The sequence below is a fragment of the Erythranthe guttata genome, chromosome 4, assembly GCF_056151865.1.
Source record: "Erythranthe guttata isolate IM_541 chromosome 4, IM_541, whole genome shotgun sequence".
NCBI lineage: Eukaryota > Viridiplantae > Streptophyta > Magnoliopsida > Lamiales > Phrymaceae > Erythranthe > Erythranthe guttata.
In genome coordinates this window covers 7,156,567-7,177,039 of record NC_142536.1, presented here as the reverse complement: position 1 = coordinate 7,177,039, position 20,473 = coordinate 7,156,567, and the positions used below count along the sequence as shown (strand labels likewise).

The 20,473-nt window shown below is 37.7% G+C and overlaps 1 protein-coding gene across 1 annotated transcript; it reads left to right on the top strand.

Annotated features, from left to right (window-relative positions):
* Positions 1-6,959: 6,959 nt before the first annotated feature.
* LOC148771028 (uncharacterized) lies at positions 6,960-8,861 on the top strand. Its single transcript, XM_088817449.1, has 3 exons — positions 6,960-7,472; positions 7,646-7,944; positions 8,162-8,861. Exons 1-3 carry the CDS (start codon positions 6,960-6,962, stop codon positions 8,859-8,861), a joined length of 1,512 nt encoding a protein of 503 aa, XP_088673575.1.
* Positions 8,862-20,473: the final 11,612 nt, after the last annotated feature.

Here is a 20,473-nt window from a genome sequence, read left to right as displayed (position 1 = left end):
TTGAATATTCATACTAAATTCGAAAAATATATTTAAAAAAATTAAAATTATAAAAAACCATATTTTTTGAATTTGTAGGACATTATTGAATGCATGAAATATTATATATATGTGGCAATTATTAGATGATTGTGCGAATATGAAATATAAAGAACTTAAAAATATACATAAATAAAAATGTCAAGTAATCAATTGATGAATCCACAATCATCGATTGAACTCCAACTAAACAATATAAATGTATGACATAGAAATATTAATCCTTCTGATCATCTTCATCCCTCTCTACTATCTTCTCCACCTCATTATCCCCATGCTTCTGATCATTCTCCTCTTGTTGCTCTTTCTGTATTTTCTTTGCGCCTTATGTTCCGCTCTCTTTACTTCTCTTATGGCCTTCCAGTTTGTACTCTTCCTCCAATTCAATTTATACCCTTCTTCCTTTTCCTTTTTTCTCGCATTAATATTCATACTTCGAACTTGGTTATCATCTGCAAGGCTGTACAAGTTATTGTAGTTACGTTTTTTGGTGGTTTCTTCTAAAGTCAACGGTACCGTCAGCCATGGCGGCAAACTTGATGTCGAACATACGAAGAACAAATTATTCCCTTTGCGCGGCGAACTGATCATCTGAGATGTCAAACAAATTAAATCGTAATATGTGAATCAATTAAACTCATGTGTTTTCAATTCAAAAACAATATTCAAAGATTTGGTCGATTAAGCTCAACTCATTTCAATTCGTAGACAATATTCAAATATTTGAATCGGTTAAACTCAATAATTTACAATAGCGTATTAATCAAACTATGTATAGTTAAATTTTAGTATATTTTTTTATTAAATTTTATCATAAAAAATAATAAAATTTAATTCTTAAAAATCGTAAGATTTAATCAGTTCATGGTTAGATTAAATCTTGCGATTTACGATTTGATTCTTACGATTTTACGAATTAAATTATTATTTTTTTGTTAAAATTGAATTAAAAGGATAGTAGACTTTAATTATAAATAGTTAACTCGATTAATACGTTCTTGTCAGTGGTTGAACTTAATCGATTCAATTTTTTGAATAATATTTACAAATTAAAAGGATTTGCACTTAATTGATTCCCCATACGCTTTAATTAATCTTATGATTTGATTCTTACGTAATTTAGGAATTATTTTTTTATGATAAAATTGAATTAAAAATTTATTACAGTTTAATTAATAATAGTTAATTTGATTAAGACGTTCTTGTCAATAGTTGAACGCGCTAATTAATCGATTCAAATATTTGAATAATGTTTACGAATTGAAAGGACTTGAGCTTAATTGGTTCAAATATTACGCTTTGATAAAATATTACGATTTACGATTAGGTTCTTACATGTGTTAGGAATTAAATTTATTATTTTTTATGACAAAATTGAATTAAAAAGATATCAGACATTACATATAAATAGTTAAATCAATTATGTAACACGTTATGTCAATAGTTACGAAACCGATTCAAATATTTGAATAATGTTTACTAATTGAAAGGATTTGAACTTAATCGATTCAAATTTTACTATTTGATTAAATTAAATATTAAAAGAAAATTCACAATATCGTATTTGTAGTATATAATTTTATTTTAAAGTAAGAAAACTACTAATTGGAATGAGTTATAATTTTTTCTTCTTCTAAATAAACATACTATTTTATTTTTTATTTGGATTTGTCACACTATCGATTTAATAAGATAAGTGAGTTTGAATTAAGTTATGCATTTTTTATATTCAATTGAGCATTCTTTACATTTTTAAATGGTAGAGTTTATTAATAGTTCTAATATTATATAATTAATGATAGATGTTTGGCGTATTGAACTGCAATTCTGTATATTTTTCAAATTTTATTATATTAAATTTGTTAATAATTTATTTAATATCATTTAATAATAATGAATGATGCAATTTATATTTTAATTAACAGTATTTATACAATTATGGTTAACTATATCATAATAAGTTAATGTGCTTGGATGGTGAGTGTTGAATGTATTAAACATGTTAGAAGTTCTATTCCTAATGAATGCATTTTTTTCGATTATTTATCAAATAAAACTTGGTCACAATGAATTAAAATTTATTATTTAATTAAAATATAGTAGGGGGTAAATTAGACAATTCAATGTTAATCAATTTTATATTAATTTAATAAAAAAAATCGAAGGATAATTTAGTAAAATACTTCATTTTTTAGAACATAAGCCATGTATTTTCTTAGGTTCCAGATTTAATCTTAGAAAATTAATGGTGATTAATACATATCTCATATAAGTTTAGAACACAGGTGATCTCATCCTAGAAAGACCCTTTTATTAATAGTAGTTGTCGCGCGTGTATATTCATCAAAAGGAAATATATGAATATTTGATTTTTACGCATCGTATCTTTCCTTGTCCTTTGAAGTCTGAATCGTGTATTGTGGGCATGTTGTTCAACACACCGAATTTCCCTTATTACGTCATTCTTTTTAATGCAATTATATTTTATAACTCGGAAATTATTTACTAAACAATTGTTAACATAATTATTTTTTCGTGTTTTTTTTGGGTAATGTAAAATTCAATTTAATAGCCAAGAAACAACTACAATGAAAAAATTACCTTATCCCGAAAAACGAATACATCCATCAAAAGAAAATCCACCAAAATCATTAATAGCAAATACCCTATCGACTTTTAACAGATTCACCAAAAGAATATATGGAAATTTGCATAATCCAAAATAAAAGTATAACCAAAAACAACCGAAACATGGTGAACAAAATGAGCTCAAGTGCTGATACAAAATAACAATTAAGACGGAGGAGAACTATTATTACATGGGCTGCTGATGGCGGCGGTGCTGAACCTAAAAGAGTGGAAACTATTCAATTTTTTTTTTAAACTCGAGAATATAGAAAAACAACAATTTGAAATCTTGCTACTTCGACGGAATTAGTGATTGTTAACCACAAATTTTCGAGTCTGCAAAACATAAATACAAGACAAGAAAAATATAGGAAACAAACAAATTTATTAATCAAAACGATGTGGATTACAATCTCCTTAATTCCCCTGATTCTTTTCTCCTATTCTAATTTTGATTCAAGGGCTTAAAAGTTTGTTCTTGAATCGAACATATGATTTCCTATCACGAACACCTCGAATTCAAATATGTTATGAATCCGAGGCGGAGGCTCGAGACGTGAGCTTGAGAGCTCGATTTGTGTCTTTGTGAGTCTACATTTTATAGGCACAAGCTAGGGTTTTTTGGATTTGCAGCATGGGCCAGACATTTTAAAGCCTAAATATGTTATGGACTTTAATTTGAGACCTAATTAATAACCAATTTATTTTGGTTATTAATTAGTAATTTATCTCAAAATTTTGATGTCTACAATGCCCCCACTTCTAGTCTCGGCGAAGAACATGTGTAATACTTGAGAGCCGAGACTTGAAGTATTCGGTGAAAAACATACCAAGTACTTGTAAAAGGCAAGACTTCGATTTTTTTTTTCTTTCTTTGTTGGCTCCAAAACCCGTTTCTTCCATTTTGGGGTGTATATGGAATTGCCATCACTTTTGAGGACTTAAATGGGAAGTCCATTTTATGATATTTGGGGTGGAAATGTAGTTTCGCCTTTCTGAGTTTGAGGCTCAATTACAATTTCTTTTCCACATGAAGGACCCAATTGCAATTTAAAAGACTTGTTAACAATTGGGTCTTCGCCATTCTTGCCACTAGGACTCCGTAGAGGCGTCAAGCGGCATAGAGGAGATGGAACAGGGCTAGGAGCAGCTTCGAGGCAACGTATTCGAGGTTGCTGGGAAACGAAGCGGCACCACTCTTAAGCCTGCGGGAGCTCGAGGTTTCACTGGGATTTGAATACGTGTGCAACGGCGCTAATATGTGATAACTCCGGCAACTGATTTAGGCGGTGAATCAGAGTGCGATGGTGGAATGTTCGTGTTGACGTTAAAATTTTATGATTAAATTACAAATTAATAGCCCAAATAAATGGGTTATTGATTTGGATCGTCTCAAATCGGAGCCCGTAACAAATTCGGTCTTTCGAGATTATATTACAAATTAACAGCCCAATATTGGTTGTAAATTTGGATCTTGGAATGAAGTCCATACTAAATTTGGGCTTTATGTAAAAGTCAATGATAAATTTGGATTTCATAAACATTCTATGTGGATTAACCCAAAAATAAGTGACAAATCATATTCACTTGGGTTAATTATTTGGGCCTAAAGCTAGCCCACATAAAATAAGTTGCAAGTGTCCAACTCCGGCAGCCCAAGTTTCAAGTCAAGAAACCCTAACTCGAGCCTATAAAAAGGAGGTCTACAACACATATCATCATATGAAGGAACATCAAAGCATCAAGCAAGGCGTACATCAAGCACTCAAAAGCTCTCAAGTCTCGAGCTCTTGCCACGACGGAGAACAACAACCGCGGAGGTATTACATCTTCACCAAGGCACCATATCCACAAGACCTAGAAATCCCCAAATCGATTTCTAGATATTCATATCTACTTCCGCAAATCAACGGTGGAATCAAGCTCTCAATTCAAGAACAAGCTTCGGCCCTTGGATTAAATCTAGGAGAAGAATCAGAGGAATCGACAAAGATTGTAACCCATTTCGTTTTGATTAAAATATATTTATTTGTTCCTATTTTTCTTGTCTTGTAATTTATTTTGCAGACATTTAAATTTGAGGTTAACAAATTGGCACGCCCGGTGGGACAACTTTGCCTCTCATCTCCTCTCCTTCGTTGAAGTGCATATTCTTTTGTTAAACGATCCAATGGCTCCAAAGAAGAACCAAAACTCTTTGATCCAAAAGGCTGCCGAGATTGCCACCGCTGTTGGTTTATCATCCACCGGGGGCAAGATCGATAATACAACTACGACAAATGGCTCAAGCTCCTCAGGCTCGGAAGAGATCGACTCCAAATCTCAAGCCTTCACCACATTGCCGGTTATGGTGGTTGATGCGACTTCTGTGGATGAGTAATTGGCGCACTTGACCCAAACAATGGCCAATCTTAAAAAAATAGTCGAAGACAAAGACATGAAAATCGCTCAATTAATGGATAAGTTGGAACAGTCAGAGGTTGGGGAGTTTAGCCCGAAGCACGAATCTTACCCGCTTCGTGACGAGAAAGCAAAGCAAGTGGAAGAAGCACATCCCAAGCCGGACTTCGTGCAAGGCGCCACTCATTCTTCGATGTCTGTTGCCACGCTATCTGTTCAACAATTGCAAGAGATGATTGCCAATACTATGAAAGCGCAATATGGCGGACCATCTCAAGTCTCACCCATGTACTCAAAGCCGTACACTAAGCGGATCGATGCATTGAGGATGCCAGCGGGATACCAACCCCCAAAACTTCAAAATTCGACGGAAAGGGGAACCCCAAGCAACATATTACTCATTTCATCGAAACTTGCAACAATGCGGGGACTAACGGCGATCTCTTGGTGAAACAATTTGTAAGATCACTCAAGGGAAATGTTTGTATGTCGATTTAGAACCCGAGTTCATCAACAGTTGGGAAGAGATGGAACACGAATTCTTGAATCGCTTCTACAGCACACGTCATACTGTGAGTATGATCGAGCTTACCAATGCAAAGTAGTGGAAAGATGAACCGGTTGTGGATTACATCAACCGTTGGCGTGCACTAAGTCAAAATTGCAAGGATAAGCTATCGGAAGTGTCGGCAATTGAGATGTGTATCCAAGGGATGCATTGGGGGCTTCTCTACATCTTACAGGGGATTAAGCCTCGAAATTTTGAAGAATTGGCTACGCGTGCCCATGATATGGAGTTGAGTATCGCGAACCATAAGAGTGCATTCCCGCTAGATGGTCAAAAAGGGGAAAGAAAGGATTTTAAGAGAAACGAAAAATTCTCTAAAACTTCTACCAAGGAGTCAATGGCCATAAAAGCAGTGGGTTTGAAAATTCCTTCGAAGAACGAGGATGACAAAACCGGTGAACATCAAATATCAAACGATAGATGTCGACCCACGTTGAAGGAAATGCAAGAGAAAGAGTACCTTTTTCCGGAATCGGACGTCTCCCATATCTTTGATGAGCTGCTGGCAAGGAAATTGATTGACTTGCCGGAACCAAAACGGCCCGAAGAAGTAGGAATGATGGATGACCCAAAGTATTGCAAATACCATCGAGTTGTTGGCCATCCCATAGAAAAATGCTTCGTGGTCAAAGAGAAGATCATGAGACTCGCGAGAGATGGCAAGATAATGCTAGATACTGAAGATGTTGCCAACTCGAATGTTACAAGTGTCACTCCACTCTCAAGCGACACATGTCCAGCATGGAACACCCAAAAATGCCCGTCTGCACCTACGAAGAAAGTGTCTGCATTTCAATTTGGGAGTTTGGAACCACAATTGATAAGAGCTTTGTTTCACGAGAAGGAAGTCATACACGATGAAAACCATATTTCTGCTATTGAGGATGAGGGAGAATGGATTCTAGTGACACGTCGGCAGAGACAGAGGGGACGTGTTGACAAACTTCATGTAATGCCATCACGAAACCCACAGCCAATAAAATACATTCACCGTGCCAAATCGAACAAAGACTCAAAGGTGAGTGATGATGCTTCAAGAAAATCTTACAGAAGTTCGGTTCACAAGCACATGACTTTGAAAGAGTTCTTTCCGAAAGAGTTTTTCTTGCAAAAAGTTGAAAGAGCATACGTTAATTCGGATGAGAGCGACCATCAACATTATATTCCTTGTTGTGCTGCTATGACTTTCACGGACGATGATTAGTTGTTGGGATCTAAACCTCACAATCGTCCGCTCTTTGTTTCGGGATTCATACACGAGCAAAAAATTAACCGTATACTCGTAGATGGGGGGTCAGCTGTCAATATCTTACCAAAATCCACCATGAGACAGTTGGGGATTGCTACCGAAGATTTGTCTCGCAGCCGCCTTACTATTCAAGGATTTAACCAAGAAGGCCAAAGAGCTATTGGGATGGTTCATTTAGACCTCACAATTGAAGAGCTAGCGGCAAGTACACTATTCCATGTGATTGATGCAAGAACCTCTTATCACTTGTTATTAGGAAGGCCATGGCTGCACGAAAATGGAATTGTCCCATCTACCCTTCATCAATGCTTCAAATACCTGAGGAATGGAGAAATGATGAAGGTCGATGCTAATGCGAAGCCCTTTACCGAGGCAGAATCACACTTTGCGGATGCCAAATTGTATCTAGAGTCAAACCTGAAGTGCGAAACGGTGATTTCAAAGGCGCCGATATGCCAGCCTATTAATGTATGTCATTTGGAACTCGTACCGATGAAGATCGGTTGCACAGAGGACGAGAAGGTGGCCACTTCAGTTGAAGCTCCGATGAGCGAAAATGACGGAGCTGTGAGGATATTGAGTTTGCCAGTGTTTCGTTGCGCTCCCCAGTCACGCCGATGAAGCCAAATTTTGTTCAGTGAGTGCACCACATTATTAGAGGATGGACAAGAACGACCGAAGGAGCAAGAGCCAAGCCACTGCCACCTAGGGAAGATTTAATCATTCATATTATCGGCTTAAGTCCATTGGCGCATGAGCAGACGCATGATGTTGTACCCCAGTCTCAATGGCCTAGAGAGGCATATGATCCAAAATCATATAATTTATTATCTAAGTCTGGTTACAACTTCTCTAATCCATCTCGGCTAGGCGAACTGAAACCTGAGTTGACGGGCGAAAAGATTCATGGGTTAAATGAAACACAAAGGACATTAAGAAGACAAGGTTTTCGCGTTAATCAACCCAGAGTCGGCTTGGGATTCACACCCATCGAGCCAGTTAGAATACGCGTTTCAAGGAAAGGAGAGTGCGCCAACGTCCATCATATCACCATAAAAGGGTATTGGAAATCAAAAGAAAACTAGCCGTCGCATTTCTGTTTTTGATCGAATTGGGGCTCCTACCACCCAATCTTCTGTCTTTGAAAAACTTGACACTCATGTTGCGCGACCCTCGGTCTTTGAAACGCTTGGTCCTTCTAATAATGTCTCGAGTGTTCACGATAGAATTTCTACAGATACTCGTTCAGTGTTCTCACGACTGGGAAATCACAATAGGATCCAACACGGGAAAAGAGTGCGAGAGGATGAGATATATGTGTTTGAATCAACGGGTGAAGCTCAAGCTCATCAAATGCTTCAATCACGCCAAAAGGACCAACCACTCTTAGTTATTTCCATGAACGGATCAGTGAAGGTGAAACAACGTTTTACCAGCCATCATGCCTCTAAAGAGAACGGAAATCGAAGCGAAGACGAAGTCGAAATTGTCGTCAGCAGTCATTATGCAAGTATTGTTGATGATCAAGAGGAAGCTTCGGAAGATGAAATACAAGAGGCCCCTGTGCAGCTGGAGGATGGAGGGCAAGCTACTGTTGATGAGTTAAAGGAACTGAACCTAGGCACATTAGATGACCCCCGCCCAATATTCGTGAGGGCAATTTTGAGTCCTGAAGAGGAGGAACAATATCTTGAGATATTAGGCAAATACAAAGATGTGTTTGCGTGGACATACAAAGAAATGCCCGGGTTGGATCCCAAAATTGCAATCCATCACCTTGGTATAAGAAATGGAGCGCGCCCTGTAAAACAATCGCAACGTGTACTTCGTTCCGAATTAATTCCTCGAATTGAAACCGAGGTCAACAAGCTCATAGATGCTGGATTCATCAGGGAGGTCAAGTATCCAACTTGGATCTCTAGCATTGTGCCAGTCAAGAAGAAGAATGGTCAAATACGCATTTGCGTTGATTTTTGAGACTTGAACAAGGCTTGTCCTAAGGATGATTTCCCCTTACCTATCATCGAGCTCATGGTTGATGCGACAACCGGACATGAAGCATTATCTTTTATGGATGGCTCTTCCGGCTACAATCAAATTAGAATGGCTCCGGAAGATGAGGAATACACGGCATTTCGCACGCCAAAGGGAATTTACTGCTACAAAGTAATGCCGTTTGGACTAAAGAATGCAGGCGCTACCTACCAGCGTGCCATGCAAAACATCTTTGACGACATGCTGCACAAAAGAGTGGAGTGTTATGTCGATGACCTAGTTGTCAAAACAAAGAAGAGAGATGACCATTTGAGGGACCTTCGGATTGTATTCGAGCGCTTGAGAAAATACAACTTAAAGATGAATCCTCTTAAGTGTGCTTTTGGTGTCTCTTCCGGCAAGTTTCTTGGCTTCATAGTCCGTCATCGTGGTATAGAGGTTGACCCCTCTAAGATAGACGCCATTCAAAAGATGCATGCGCCTAGAAATTTGGAAGGGTTGAGAAGTTTACAAGGAAATCTCGCATTCATAAGAAGGTTTATATCAAATCTCGCTGGGAGATGTCAACCATTCAATCATCTCATGAAGAAAAACACACATTTCGAATGGGACGAAGGATGTCAAAATGCTTTTGAAAACATAAAGAATTACTTATTAAATCCGCCCGTCTTAGGGGCTCCTATACCCGAAAAGCCACTCATATTATACATAGCAGCTCAAGAAAGGTCCGTCGGTGCTCTCATGGCGCAAGAAAATGAAAGCGGCAAAGAGTGTGCCTTGTACTACTTGAGTAGAACTCTAACGGAGAATGAATTTAGATACTCCCCGGTGGAGAAAATTTGCTTGGCACTATTCTACGCGATTAAGAAATTGAGGCATTACTTCGAAGCATACTCCATACGACTCATTTCACGTGCCGATCCAGTCAAGTTTGTGATGTCAAAGCCAGTGCTATCTGGAAGATTAGCAAAGTGGTCTATCATGTTCAATCAATACGAGATCACATATGTGCCTCAAAAATCTGTTAAAGGGCAGGAACTAGCTAATTTTCTAGCCGACCACCCTATTTCGGCAGAGTGGGAGTTATCCGATGACCTTCCTGACGAAGATATTTTCTTTACCGAAGTTCTTCCGGCATGGGAAATGTTCTTTGATGGGGCCGCACGGTCCGATGGATCGGGGGCAGGAATTGTTTTTGTGTCACCCGAGAAACAAGTTTTGACATACTCGGTGGTACTTGGCGAGCTCTGCTCTAATAATGTGGCTGAGTATCAAGCTTTGATCATTGGTCTTGAAATGGCTCTAGAAATGAATATTACGGAGGTTGAAGTTTATGGTGACTCGAAATTGGTTATCAACCAACTTTTGAAAGTATACGAGGTTAGGAAAGAAGACCTTATTCCTTTTTGTCGACACGCTTCGGACTTGATAGCGAAGTTTGAAAAGGCCGTGTTAAATCACATTCCGAGGAAAGATAATAGGATGGCCGATGCGCTAGCTAATCTAGCAACCATTTTAGCTTTGTCGGAAGGAGAGACAACAAGCGTTCCCGTGTGTAATCGTTGGATTGTACCATCATTCGTTGAGTTCAGTCATGAAGACGATAACGCTACGTCAATTTCAATCAATGATGATCATGATTGGAGAAAACCGTTGATCAATTACTTGAAAAATGGAGAGTTACCCGGGGAAGTTCGTCATAAGACGGAAGTAAGAAAAAGAGCGTCTCGTTTCATCCTTTACAAGGATACGCTTTATCGTCGGTCTTTTGAAGGCAATTACCAGCGTTGTTTGAACGGTGAAGAGACGGCTGAAGCAATGATGGAAGCATATTCCGGGGTTTGTGGTGCTCATCAGGCCGGTCCGAAGCTACACTTTCAAATTAAAAGAATGGGCTATTATTGGACTACGATGGTCAAAGATTGCTTAGATTATGCAAGGAGATGTGAGGCTTGTCAACTACACGTGAACTTCATACACCAATCTCCGGAGCCCTTACATCCTACAGTCGCCTCATGGCCATTTGATTCGTGGGGTCTTGACGTCGTGGGACCTATTTCTCCTAAGTCGTCCAGAGGTCACGCTTATATACTGGCAGCTACTGACTACTTCTCCAAATGGGCGGAGGCTGTTCCTTTGAAAGAAGTGAAGAAGGAAACAATGGTCGAATTTATTCGTTCCCATCTTATTTTCAGGTATGGAATACCTCGATACATCATTACCGATAATGGAAAACCATTTTACAACAAGTTGATGGATAAGTTATGTGTGCAATTTGGGTTTAAGCAACACAACTCCTCAATGTATAATGCGGCTGCCAATGGTCTAGCAGAGGCGTTCAACAAAACTTTGTGCAATCTTTTGAAGAAAGTGGTCTCAAAGTCAAAAAAAGATTGGCACGAGAGGGTCGGGGAAGCTTTATGGGCGTATAGGACGACATATCGGACTGCCACTCAAGCCACTCCGTACTCCTTGGTTTATGGGGTAGAAGCTATCCTTCCACTTGAAATTCAAATACCTTTGCTTCGTATTGCTGTGCAAGAAGGGTTAACCGCCGAGGATAATGCTCGTCTTAGACTTGAAGAGCTAGAGGCACTAGATGAGAAAAGATTAGAAGCTCAGCAACAACTTGAATGTTATCAAGCCCGCATGTCTAAAGCATTCAATAAAAGGGTCCGCCCTCGATCATTTCAAGTTGGAGATTTGGTTCTGGCAGTAAGAAGGCCGATTACCCTCACCCAGCGAATGGGGAATAAATTCGCGTCGAAATGGGACGGCCCCTACGTAGTGAAGGAAGCTTACACAAGCGGCACTTACAAGTTGGTGGACAATGATGGATTACGAATTGGCTCCATAAATGGCAAATTCTTGAAGCGTTACTACCCTTGAAGAGACATCTACCTTCGAGGAAAAGAACATGGTGAATTGATGTTGCATGTTCGCTTGAACTACGTTATGACTTGATCCCTTTAAGGAGGGTACGTAGGCAGCTTAGACACATATTCTAAGTTCAGTCAAAACAAAACAAAAAAAAATGTTCTAAGTTGTCCACTTGAACTACGTTATGACTTGATCCCTTTAAGGAGGGTACGTAGGCAGCTTAGACACATATTCTAATTTCAGTCAAAACAAAAAAAAAAAAAAATGTTCTAAGTTGTCCACTTGAACTACGTTATGACTTGATCCCTTTAAAGATGGTACGTAGGCAGCTTAGACCCATATTCTAAGTTCAGCCAAACCAAAAAAAAAATTAAAAAAAAATAAAAATGTTCGTTGTAACTGCGTTTATTCTAAGCAAGTTTGGTTAATTTTCTTTTAAGTTAACCAATTTGTAAAATCAGGCAGATCCAAAAGTGTACACGATGTAATCATCCAGAGTTATTATTTGCTGCATAATGATGAAAGAGGGATGCCAAGACAATAATAAGGCCTTATGAGAAGCAAGAGAAAATTATATTGCATAAAAAAGATGGAATGTTCTTTTACATCGAAAGATAGTAAAGCGACATGAGGAACAAAAAAAAAAATAATAATAAATAAATAAATAAAAAGGGTAGCACTTAAGCGAACAAATCAAAAGCTTCTAGCTCCCGTCGAGATTCTTCAAGTAGTGCTTCCATCTTCTCCAAAGCTTCCATCTCATGGTTAGATAAGAATGGTGTATTCCCAAGACGAGAAATATTCTCTCTTTTCATAGCCACAACCTGCTGCATCTTAGCCAAATCTTCTTCGACTTTACCAAGGGATGAACTTGCTGATTCTTTCTTGTTCCTCAGCTCTTCTAGTTCCTTGGTGATTTCAAGAATTTCAGCCTTCACATTGTTCGCCGTCTCGACGAGCTCACTCTCTTGCAGTTCAGCCTCGGAAAGGTCACGTTGCGCAAGCAAAAGAGACTTCTCGTGCATCTCTTGTGTCTCTCTCTGCGTGAAATCCGATTTGACCTGTGTGTATTGCGAAACATCTTCAAAATATGACTTCAAGCGCTTCTCCAACGGTGATATGTCTTGCATGTAAGCTTGCATGTCTTTGAGCACTTTCTCGATCGCTGGCTTTACCTCAGAAGGTTGTTGAAATGAAGTATTCATGTTCTTTTGGGAAATCCTTTGCCAATAGAAATTCAAAAGTACTCTTTCGGCTTCACTTTTGATGATCTGAGGAGAAAACTCGGAGACCTCAACATATGCCTTCTCGATTGCGGGAACGGGCGAAACTGTCTTTTGCTGCTCGGTAAAAATCCTCTCCACTACAAGAGAAGTTGTTTTTTGTCGTTTGTCTTGAGGACGCGAGATGGCACCCGTTTCATGTAAACCCAAAAAGTTGGCCTCGTTTACCGACCCCAAACTGATCTGAGAAGTAAGACGGACATCCTCTTCGAAATCGGGAAGCTTAAAAAAAAAATAATAAAAAAAAATAAATAAATTTAAATAATAATAATAATAATAATAATAATAATAATAATAATAATAATAATAATAATAATAATAATAATAATAATAATAATAATAATAATAATAATAATAATAATAATAATAATAATAATAATAATAATAATAATAATAATAATAATAATAATAATAATAATAATAATAATAATAATAATAATAATAATAATAATAATAATAATAATAATAATAATAATAATAATAATAATAATAATAATAATAATAATAATAATAATAATAATAATAATAATAATAATAATAATAATAATAATAATAATAATAATAATAATAATAATAATAATAATAATAATAATAATAATAATAATAATAATAATAATAATAATAATAATAATAATAATAATAATAATAATAATAATAATAATAATAATAATAATAATAATAATAATAATAATAATAATAATAATAATAATAATAATAATAATAATAATAATAATAATAATAATAATAATAATAATAATAATAATAATAATAATAATAATAATAATAATAATAATAATAATAATAATAATAATAATAAAATGAATCAAGAAAAATAGGGTGATTTATTTTACTGATTCGTCTAAAGGCATAGAAGAACTAGGCACGCCCTCAAAAAATGAGGAATTTGCGATGGGTAAGTCAAAAACCTTGGATGTCTCTTTCGATGGACATTGGTTGCTAGACTCGTCGTTCGAAGGTAAAAGCGCGGAGATGATCTCATTCCCTTCACCATAAGCAACTTCGAATGCGGGATCAGAGGCCACGTTATCAAGAGGAATACGTTGTTTCCTAGTAGAAGTCTCCGCAACTTGCGCGATGTTTTCCTTTCCGATAGATGAAGAAACATAAGGTTCTTTGGGGTCTTTCGCTGAAGCTCTTTGAATAGTGCGACCAAGTTTGAGTGATAACTTAGTGTTTGCTCCTAAAGAAGTTTTCCAACTTTTGGCCCACCATTCCGTATACTCTTTTGTCACCAAAGGAAAGGAAGATGTGTCACTTGGCATAATAAGCTTGGAGGATGTGCCCAATAAAGTGCAAGATTTCCAAAATCGGATGAGTTCGTGCAACTCACAAGTCAATATCTCTTTGTTTAAGTCATCCGGAATGCTTTGGCAAAAACCATGTTGGCGGCTGAATCTATGAGGACTGTACGCTTCAATGATGTGTTCTGCTTCACAACGGAATGTCAAATAGCTGGATCGCAAAGCCACAAGAATATCTTTGCATTTGCTGGAGAGTTTGGCATCGTCCGTGACTAAAATTTCTTGCTTGGAATACCACAAATCTCGGAGCTTTGACATATTGATATTATGAAATAAGTCGCGTGCCTCATCGAGATCAAAATGTTTAGCCATGTTCTCTCCCGCATATTTCACCATATGAGCGCCAATTATCTCAAGTTTGGAGTGAAAGTGAGTCTCGAAAGTGTGTCTTATCCATGCGTAGAGATAGTGAATGGGGAAGATAATAGGAGATTCGTCTAAATTCTCCGATGTAGATATTCCCCTTAAGCCGCGGTAGATGCCTGCTAGTATAGGAACTGCCAACGAAAAATATTCTCCTCTAGCCATTCGACTTGAAACCTTGAAAACAGAGGCGCGTATCTTATCAATTGATCCATGAGGGAGAGCAAAACTACAAAGCCAACATGCAATGAACGCGGCCAAGTAAGTTTCTTCTTTAATATCTTCCTCGACTTTGAGCGTTGCAAACGGTGTGTCGTATTCCTTGGGGCGAGATAACTTTGACGCGTCAACCTTTCCACAAGGATTGCGAGAAAGTTTTGTCCTAGAAGTCCTCTTTCTAGATAACCTTAAAGGAGGCTCGCTATATATGGTCGGTCCTTTGAACCAAAAGTCAACCCAATCGGAGAGTAGCACGCCACTGGAATCTTTTGAAAGCCTGTGGTACGCCATGAATAAGTACTTACAACTACGAGGTAAGGAAGTTCCACGGGAGTTGTGATTGAGGAGCTCTTTCGCTGAAGGAACCACTTTGTCGTAGAAGTCTCCATGAATGGGCAGCCCGCATAGTCCGCGTACGTCCCATAGGGAGATCGATAATTCTCCATTGGTCGTGTGCAACGTGTTCGTAGAAGGGCACCATAATTCAAGGAAAGCTCGAAGAACCTTTTTGTTGCAGACGTACGTGAATAGCGAGGCATGAACGACATCATATATCTTGGCTTGGCGAAGGGTGTCCGCATAATGGCCTAGCACGTCTTCCGTCCACTCCCAATAGCCGACGTGAAAGGACACCTCTCCAAAGTTGGACGGTGGGATTTTCCACGAGCCTCCCTTGAATGAGAAAGGACGATGTGGGAGTATAAAATCCACAGGTTTAGCTTTTTCGTCGTGAAGCGAGGACCTCAGCAGCAAGACTCGTGAGCGGGAAGAAGAGACGGAGCGAGGATCGATGACTTCCCTAGTAGCTTCCTCGGACCAATTGGAGATATGCATGGACTTGTCGATTCGTGACTTGGAAGATTGATCGATCGGAGCCACTTCGTGAACACGCAAGGTTGTACCTTTGACTTTGAAGTTATCCTTGTCGCTATGGATGACGATGCATGGGAAAGGGTCACTTCGATCTTCGATGCTCATCTTATTGTCCCTGAAAAAAAAAAAAAAAAAAATTGGGTTAAAAGAAAGAGAAAAGAAAAGTGAAGTAAAGTTTCACTGAGTCAATTTTACGAACAAGTTATATGCGTTGTCCTACGAGGTGATTGTTTGTGCTAATCGAAGATAAATTTTACCAATTCAATCAAGAAGAAACAAGCAAAGTGCAACTTACGAGAGAAGAAGAAAAAAAGAGAGAAGAATTATGCACTACTTTGTTGAAAATTGCATGTTATTAAAAAAGGTGAAGGTGCTCATTATATATGGAGGTGTTAATTGCATAATTGGAAAATTCCTTCACCGTTTAATTACTTGTGAAGAAAGTTGAATATACTTAAGGAATTTTTCAGCTTGGTGATCGATCGGCTGAAATATTACAATAATTACCAAAGAAGAAAAGATATGCAACTGATTTCTTTCTCCTTTATCTTACGGCTCCAGTATCACAAAATCATGGAATTTGCTGATGGGTTTATTTGGTCAACATATACCATGAGTTGTGGGGTCCACGAAAAAAAAAGGAATTGGAGTTGGGTACGCACACAACAATCAAGCTAAAGCTTCTTCGGTCGATGTATTGCCAACCATAGTGGGTTACTATTTTGGATCAGTCCAATTGCAATTTATCAAGACTGCTAATGGTTGATTGATGATGGGCCTATTACTATTAGGCTAAAAATTAATTGCTTCCGAAAAAATAGAAGAAAATTCAAATACTTCAAGTCTCGACTTTCGCAAATACTTGGTACGTTCTTCGCCGAGTCTTGAAGTGGGGCATTTGTTGACGTTAAAATTTTATGATTAAATTACAAATTAATAGCCCAAATAAATGGGTTATTGATTTGGATCGTCTCAAATCGGAGCCCGTAACAAATTCGGTCTTTCAAGATTATATTACAAATTAACAGCCCAATATTGGTTGTAAATTTGGTTCTTGGAATGAAGTCCATACTAAATTTGGGCTTTATGTAAAAGTCAATGATAAATTTGAATTTCATAAACATTCTATGTGGATTAACCCAAAAATAAGTGACAAATCATATTCACTTGGGTTAATTATTTGGGCCTAAAGCTAGCCCACATAAAATAAGTTGCAAGTGTCCAACTCCGGCAGCCCAAGTTTCAAGTCAAGAAACCCTAACTCGAGCCTATAAAAGTGAGGTCTACAACACATATCATCATATGAAGGAACATCAAAGCATCAAGCAAGGCGTACATCAAGCACTCAAAAGCTCTCAAGTTTCGAGCTCTTGCAACGACGGAGAACAACAACCGCGGAGGTTCTACATCTTCATCAAGGCACCATATCCACAAGACCTAGAAATCCCCAAATCGATTTCTAGATATTCATATCTACTTCCGCAAATCAACGGTGGAATCAAGCTCTCAATTCCAGAACAAGCTTCGGCCCTTGGATTAAATCTAGGAGAAGAATCAGAGGAATCAACAAAGATTGTAACACATTTCGTTTTGATTAAAATATATTTATTTGTTCCTATTTTTTCTTGTCTTGTAATTTATTTTGCAGACATTTAAATTTGAGGTTAACAGTTCGTACTGACAACAATTTGAAGCGGAAATCCGATGAGCTTGTTGCCGCAGCATCCTCGAACAAACGTGCCTCTCCTCGGAAAGGAGACAAAGTGATGACACCAGCGAGTAGTTCAGGCGGCAATCGAGAGTTCTTCGGTGCAAAACTAGCTTTCAGGAGTTATCAATGGAATCTCCGGTGGAAAAGAAGGTGCGACACTCCCGATGGCGGCGGATTTGAGAGAGCAAAAGTTTGCAGTGGCGGCAATTTCGGGCTGTTACACGGCGGTGCGAGAGAGCGAAGCTAAGCAACAAAGAAGGGGAGGTAGATTTTAGTGGCCGGAGGCCGGCACTAGCGGGACGTCGCCAAGAACATTCCAACAACCTTCTTGTTTGATGGTGGTGGAGAGAATTGTTGGTAGCTGCTGCGGCTGCCATGGCAGTAGACCATACCCCCTCCCTTTTTTTCTCTTCGTCCATCACTATAGAGAAAGAAAATATTTCTTTAAGAATATCCTTGCCAATATTACGACTCTTCATAGCAATTTTGCTATTAGAATCACAAATTTCCAATTGAGGGCTTGATTTGATACTCCCACGATTTAAATCCTTGTTAGGAATATAAAGGATATGATTATAATCCCCATATTCCAGCAAAGAAATCTTGTTTTTCTCCAATCGATTTATGGAACTTTCGGTAGTCTTCTTTTGTGACAAGAAAAGTCTCCTTTAATTTTCTTTGCCCCCATTGATAACTGACCGTCACAGCATCAATATTTGGGCTGCAGAGAAGGGTTGAATGGACGTGTGCACTTTGACATCGGAGGAAGAGATGAGGGGCGAAGATTGTCCCACTTTGACATCGGAGGAAGAGATGAGGGGCGAAGATTGTCCCACTGGGCATGCCAATTTGTTAACCTCAAATTTAAATGTCTGCAAAATAAATTACAAGACAAGAAAAAATAGGAACAAATAAATATATTTTAATCAAAACGAAATGTGTTACAATCTTTGTTGATTCCTCTGATTCTTCTCCTAGATTTAATCCAAGGGCCGAAGCTTGTTCTTGAATTGAGAGCTTGATTCTACCGTTGATTTGCGGAAGTAGATATGAATATCTACAAATCGATTTGGGGATTTCTAGGTCTTGTGGATATGGTGCCTTGATGAAGATGTAGAACCTCCGCGGTTGTTGTTCACCGTCGTGGCAAGAGCTCGAGACTTGAGAGCTTTTGAGTGCTTGATGTACGCCTTGCTTGATGCTTTGATGTTCCTTCATATGATGATATGTGTTGTAGACCTCTTTTTTATAGGCTCGAGTTAGGGTTTCTTGACTTGAAACTTGGGCTGCCGGAGTTGGACACTTGCAACTTATTTTATGTAGGCTAGCTTTAGGCCCAAATAATTAACCCAAGTGAATATGATTTGTCACTTATTTTTGGTTAATCCACATAGAATATTTATGAAATCCAAATTTATCATTGATTTTTACATAAAGCCCAAATTTAGTATGGACTTCATTCCAAGATCCAAATTTACAACCAATATTGGGCTGTTAATTTGTAATATAATCTCGAAAGACCGAATTTGTTACGGGCTCCGATTTGAGAAGATCCAAATCAATAACCCATTTATTTGGGGTATTAATTTGTAATTTAATCATAAAATTTTAACGTCAACATTGATGATGGGTTTTCTCATAGTGGGTTTTCTGCTATAATTTATTGGATGTTGGAATCACGGTGATCTGGTGCAGCCGGAGGAGGAGATGACGTTGGGGAAGTGGTTAACCAAGCAAATTGAATGGGCCTTCTTTTTAATTAAATTGTTTTTTTTTTTTTTTTACATTTAAGTGGATTTCTTTACTTTTAAAATTAAATTTCAATTTAAATAAAAAAAAATATTTTGATTCAACAGTTTATTTTATTATTTTATTCATTTGATGAAAAAAAATGAAATATGAAATTGTATTACTGATTTACAAAATTCTAACTACACACATACGTGATAAAATTATTATTGAAATTTAAATTGTAGTAAAGAATTAATTGCAAGAAAATATATTAAATTTGTGAAAAAATGCAAAAACAAAATTGGGCTAAAACCCCTCCAATTAGCAATTATTTATAAAAGTGCACTAAAGGGGCAAAATTGTCTGGAAAAAGCCAACTCTCATGTCAGCATATATAATTCAAAAGGTCAAAGTGCCATGTCACCAAATGTGGACGGAATTTTAACCGAGCGGTTGATTCGATTCATTTCGAAGTTCAGGGGATATCTTATACGTTGGGTATAGTTCAAATAAGTAAAATGAACTTTACCCAAAATATTTTTAAAATAAATTGCACATGTAGCGAGGAGAGGGTTATCACCGACTGATTCAACTCGCATGCATTTCGACCTCCATCATCACATTTATTTTTTTGATAAAAATCTTATTATGATTATAGGGATAGGGATAAGAGGTAGCTAGGTATTTAAGACACGAAAAAAAATTAAAATAAAATGAAATAATAAACAGAACATAAGCAACAAAAATAATTTTCCTTAAGATAATAAACAATACATATAATTAGAAACGGCCACGGACCGGTTTTGGGGCCCGGAACCGGCCCGAACCGGCCCAACCCGTTGACCGGTGAACCGGCCCGTCGTCCCCGGGACGGGCCCGGTCCTATGAATTGGTGAACCGTGAACCGCCGGGCTGCCCGGCAGTTAACCCAAATTAAAAAAAAAAAATCAAAAAAATCGAAAAAATTCAAAAAAAAAAGCAAAAAAGTTAAGTTAAAGTCATTTTATTTATTTCCTTTTGTTTTTTTCCTGTTTAAAATTAATTATTTTATTTTATTTATCCATTAAGTATTTTTTTTAAAATATATATATATAATTCAAATTTTCCGGGCCGACCCGTGAACTGGTCTGGATAGGCCCGGAACCGGATTGAAACGGCGGGCCGACCCGGCCCGCCGAACTGTGCATATTACGGGCCGGTTCCGGTTCCGAA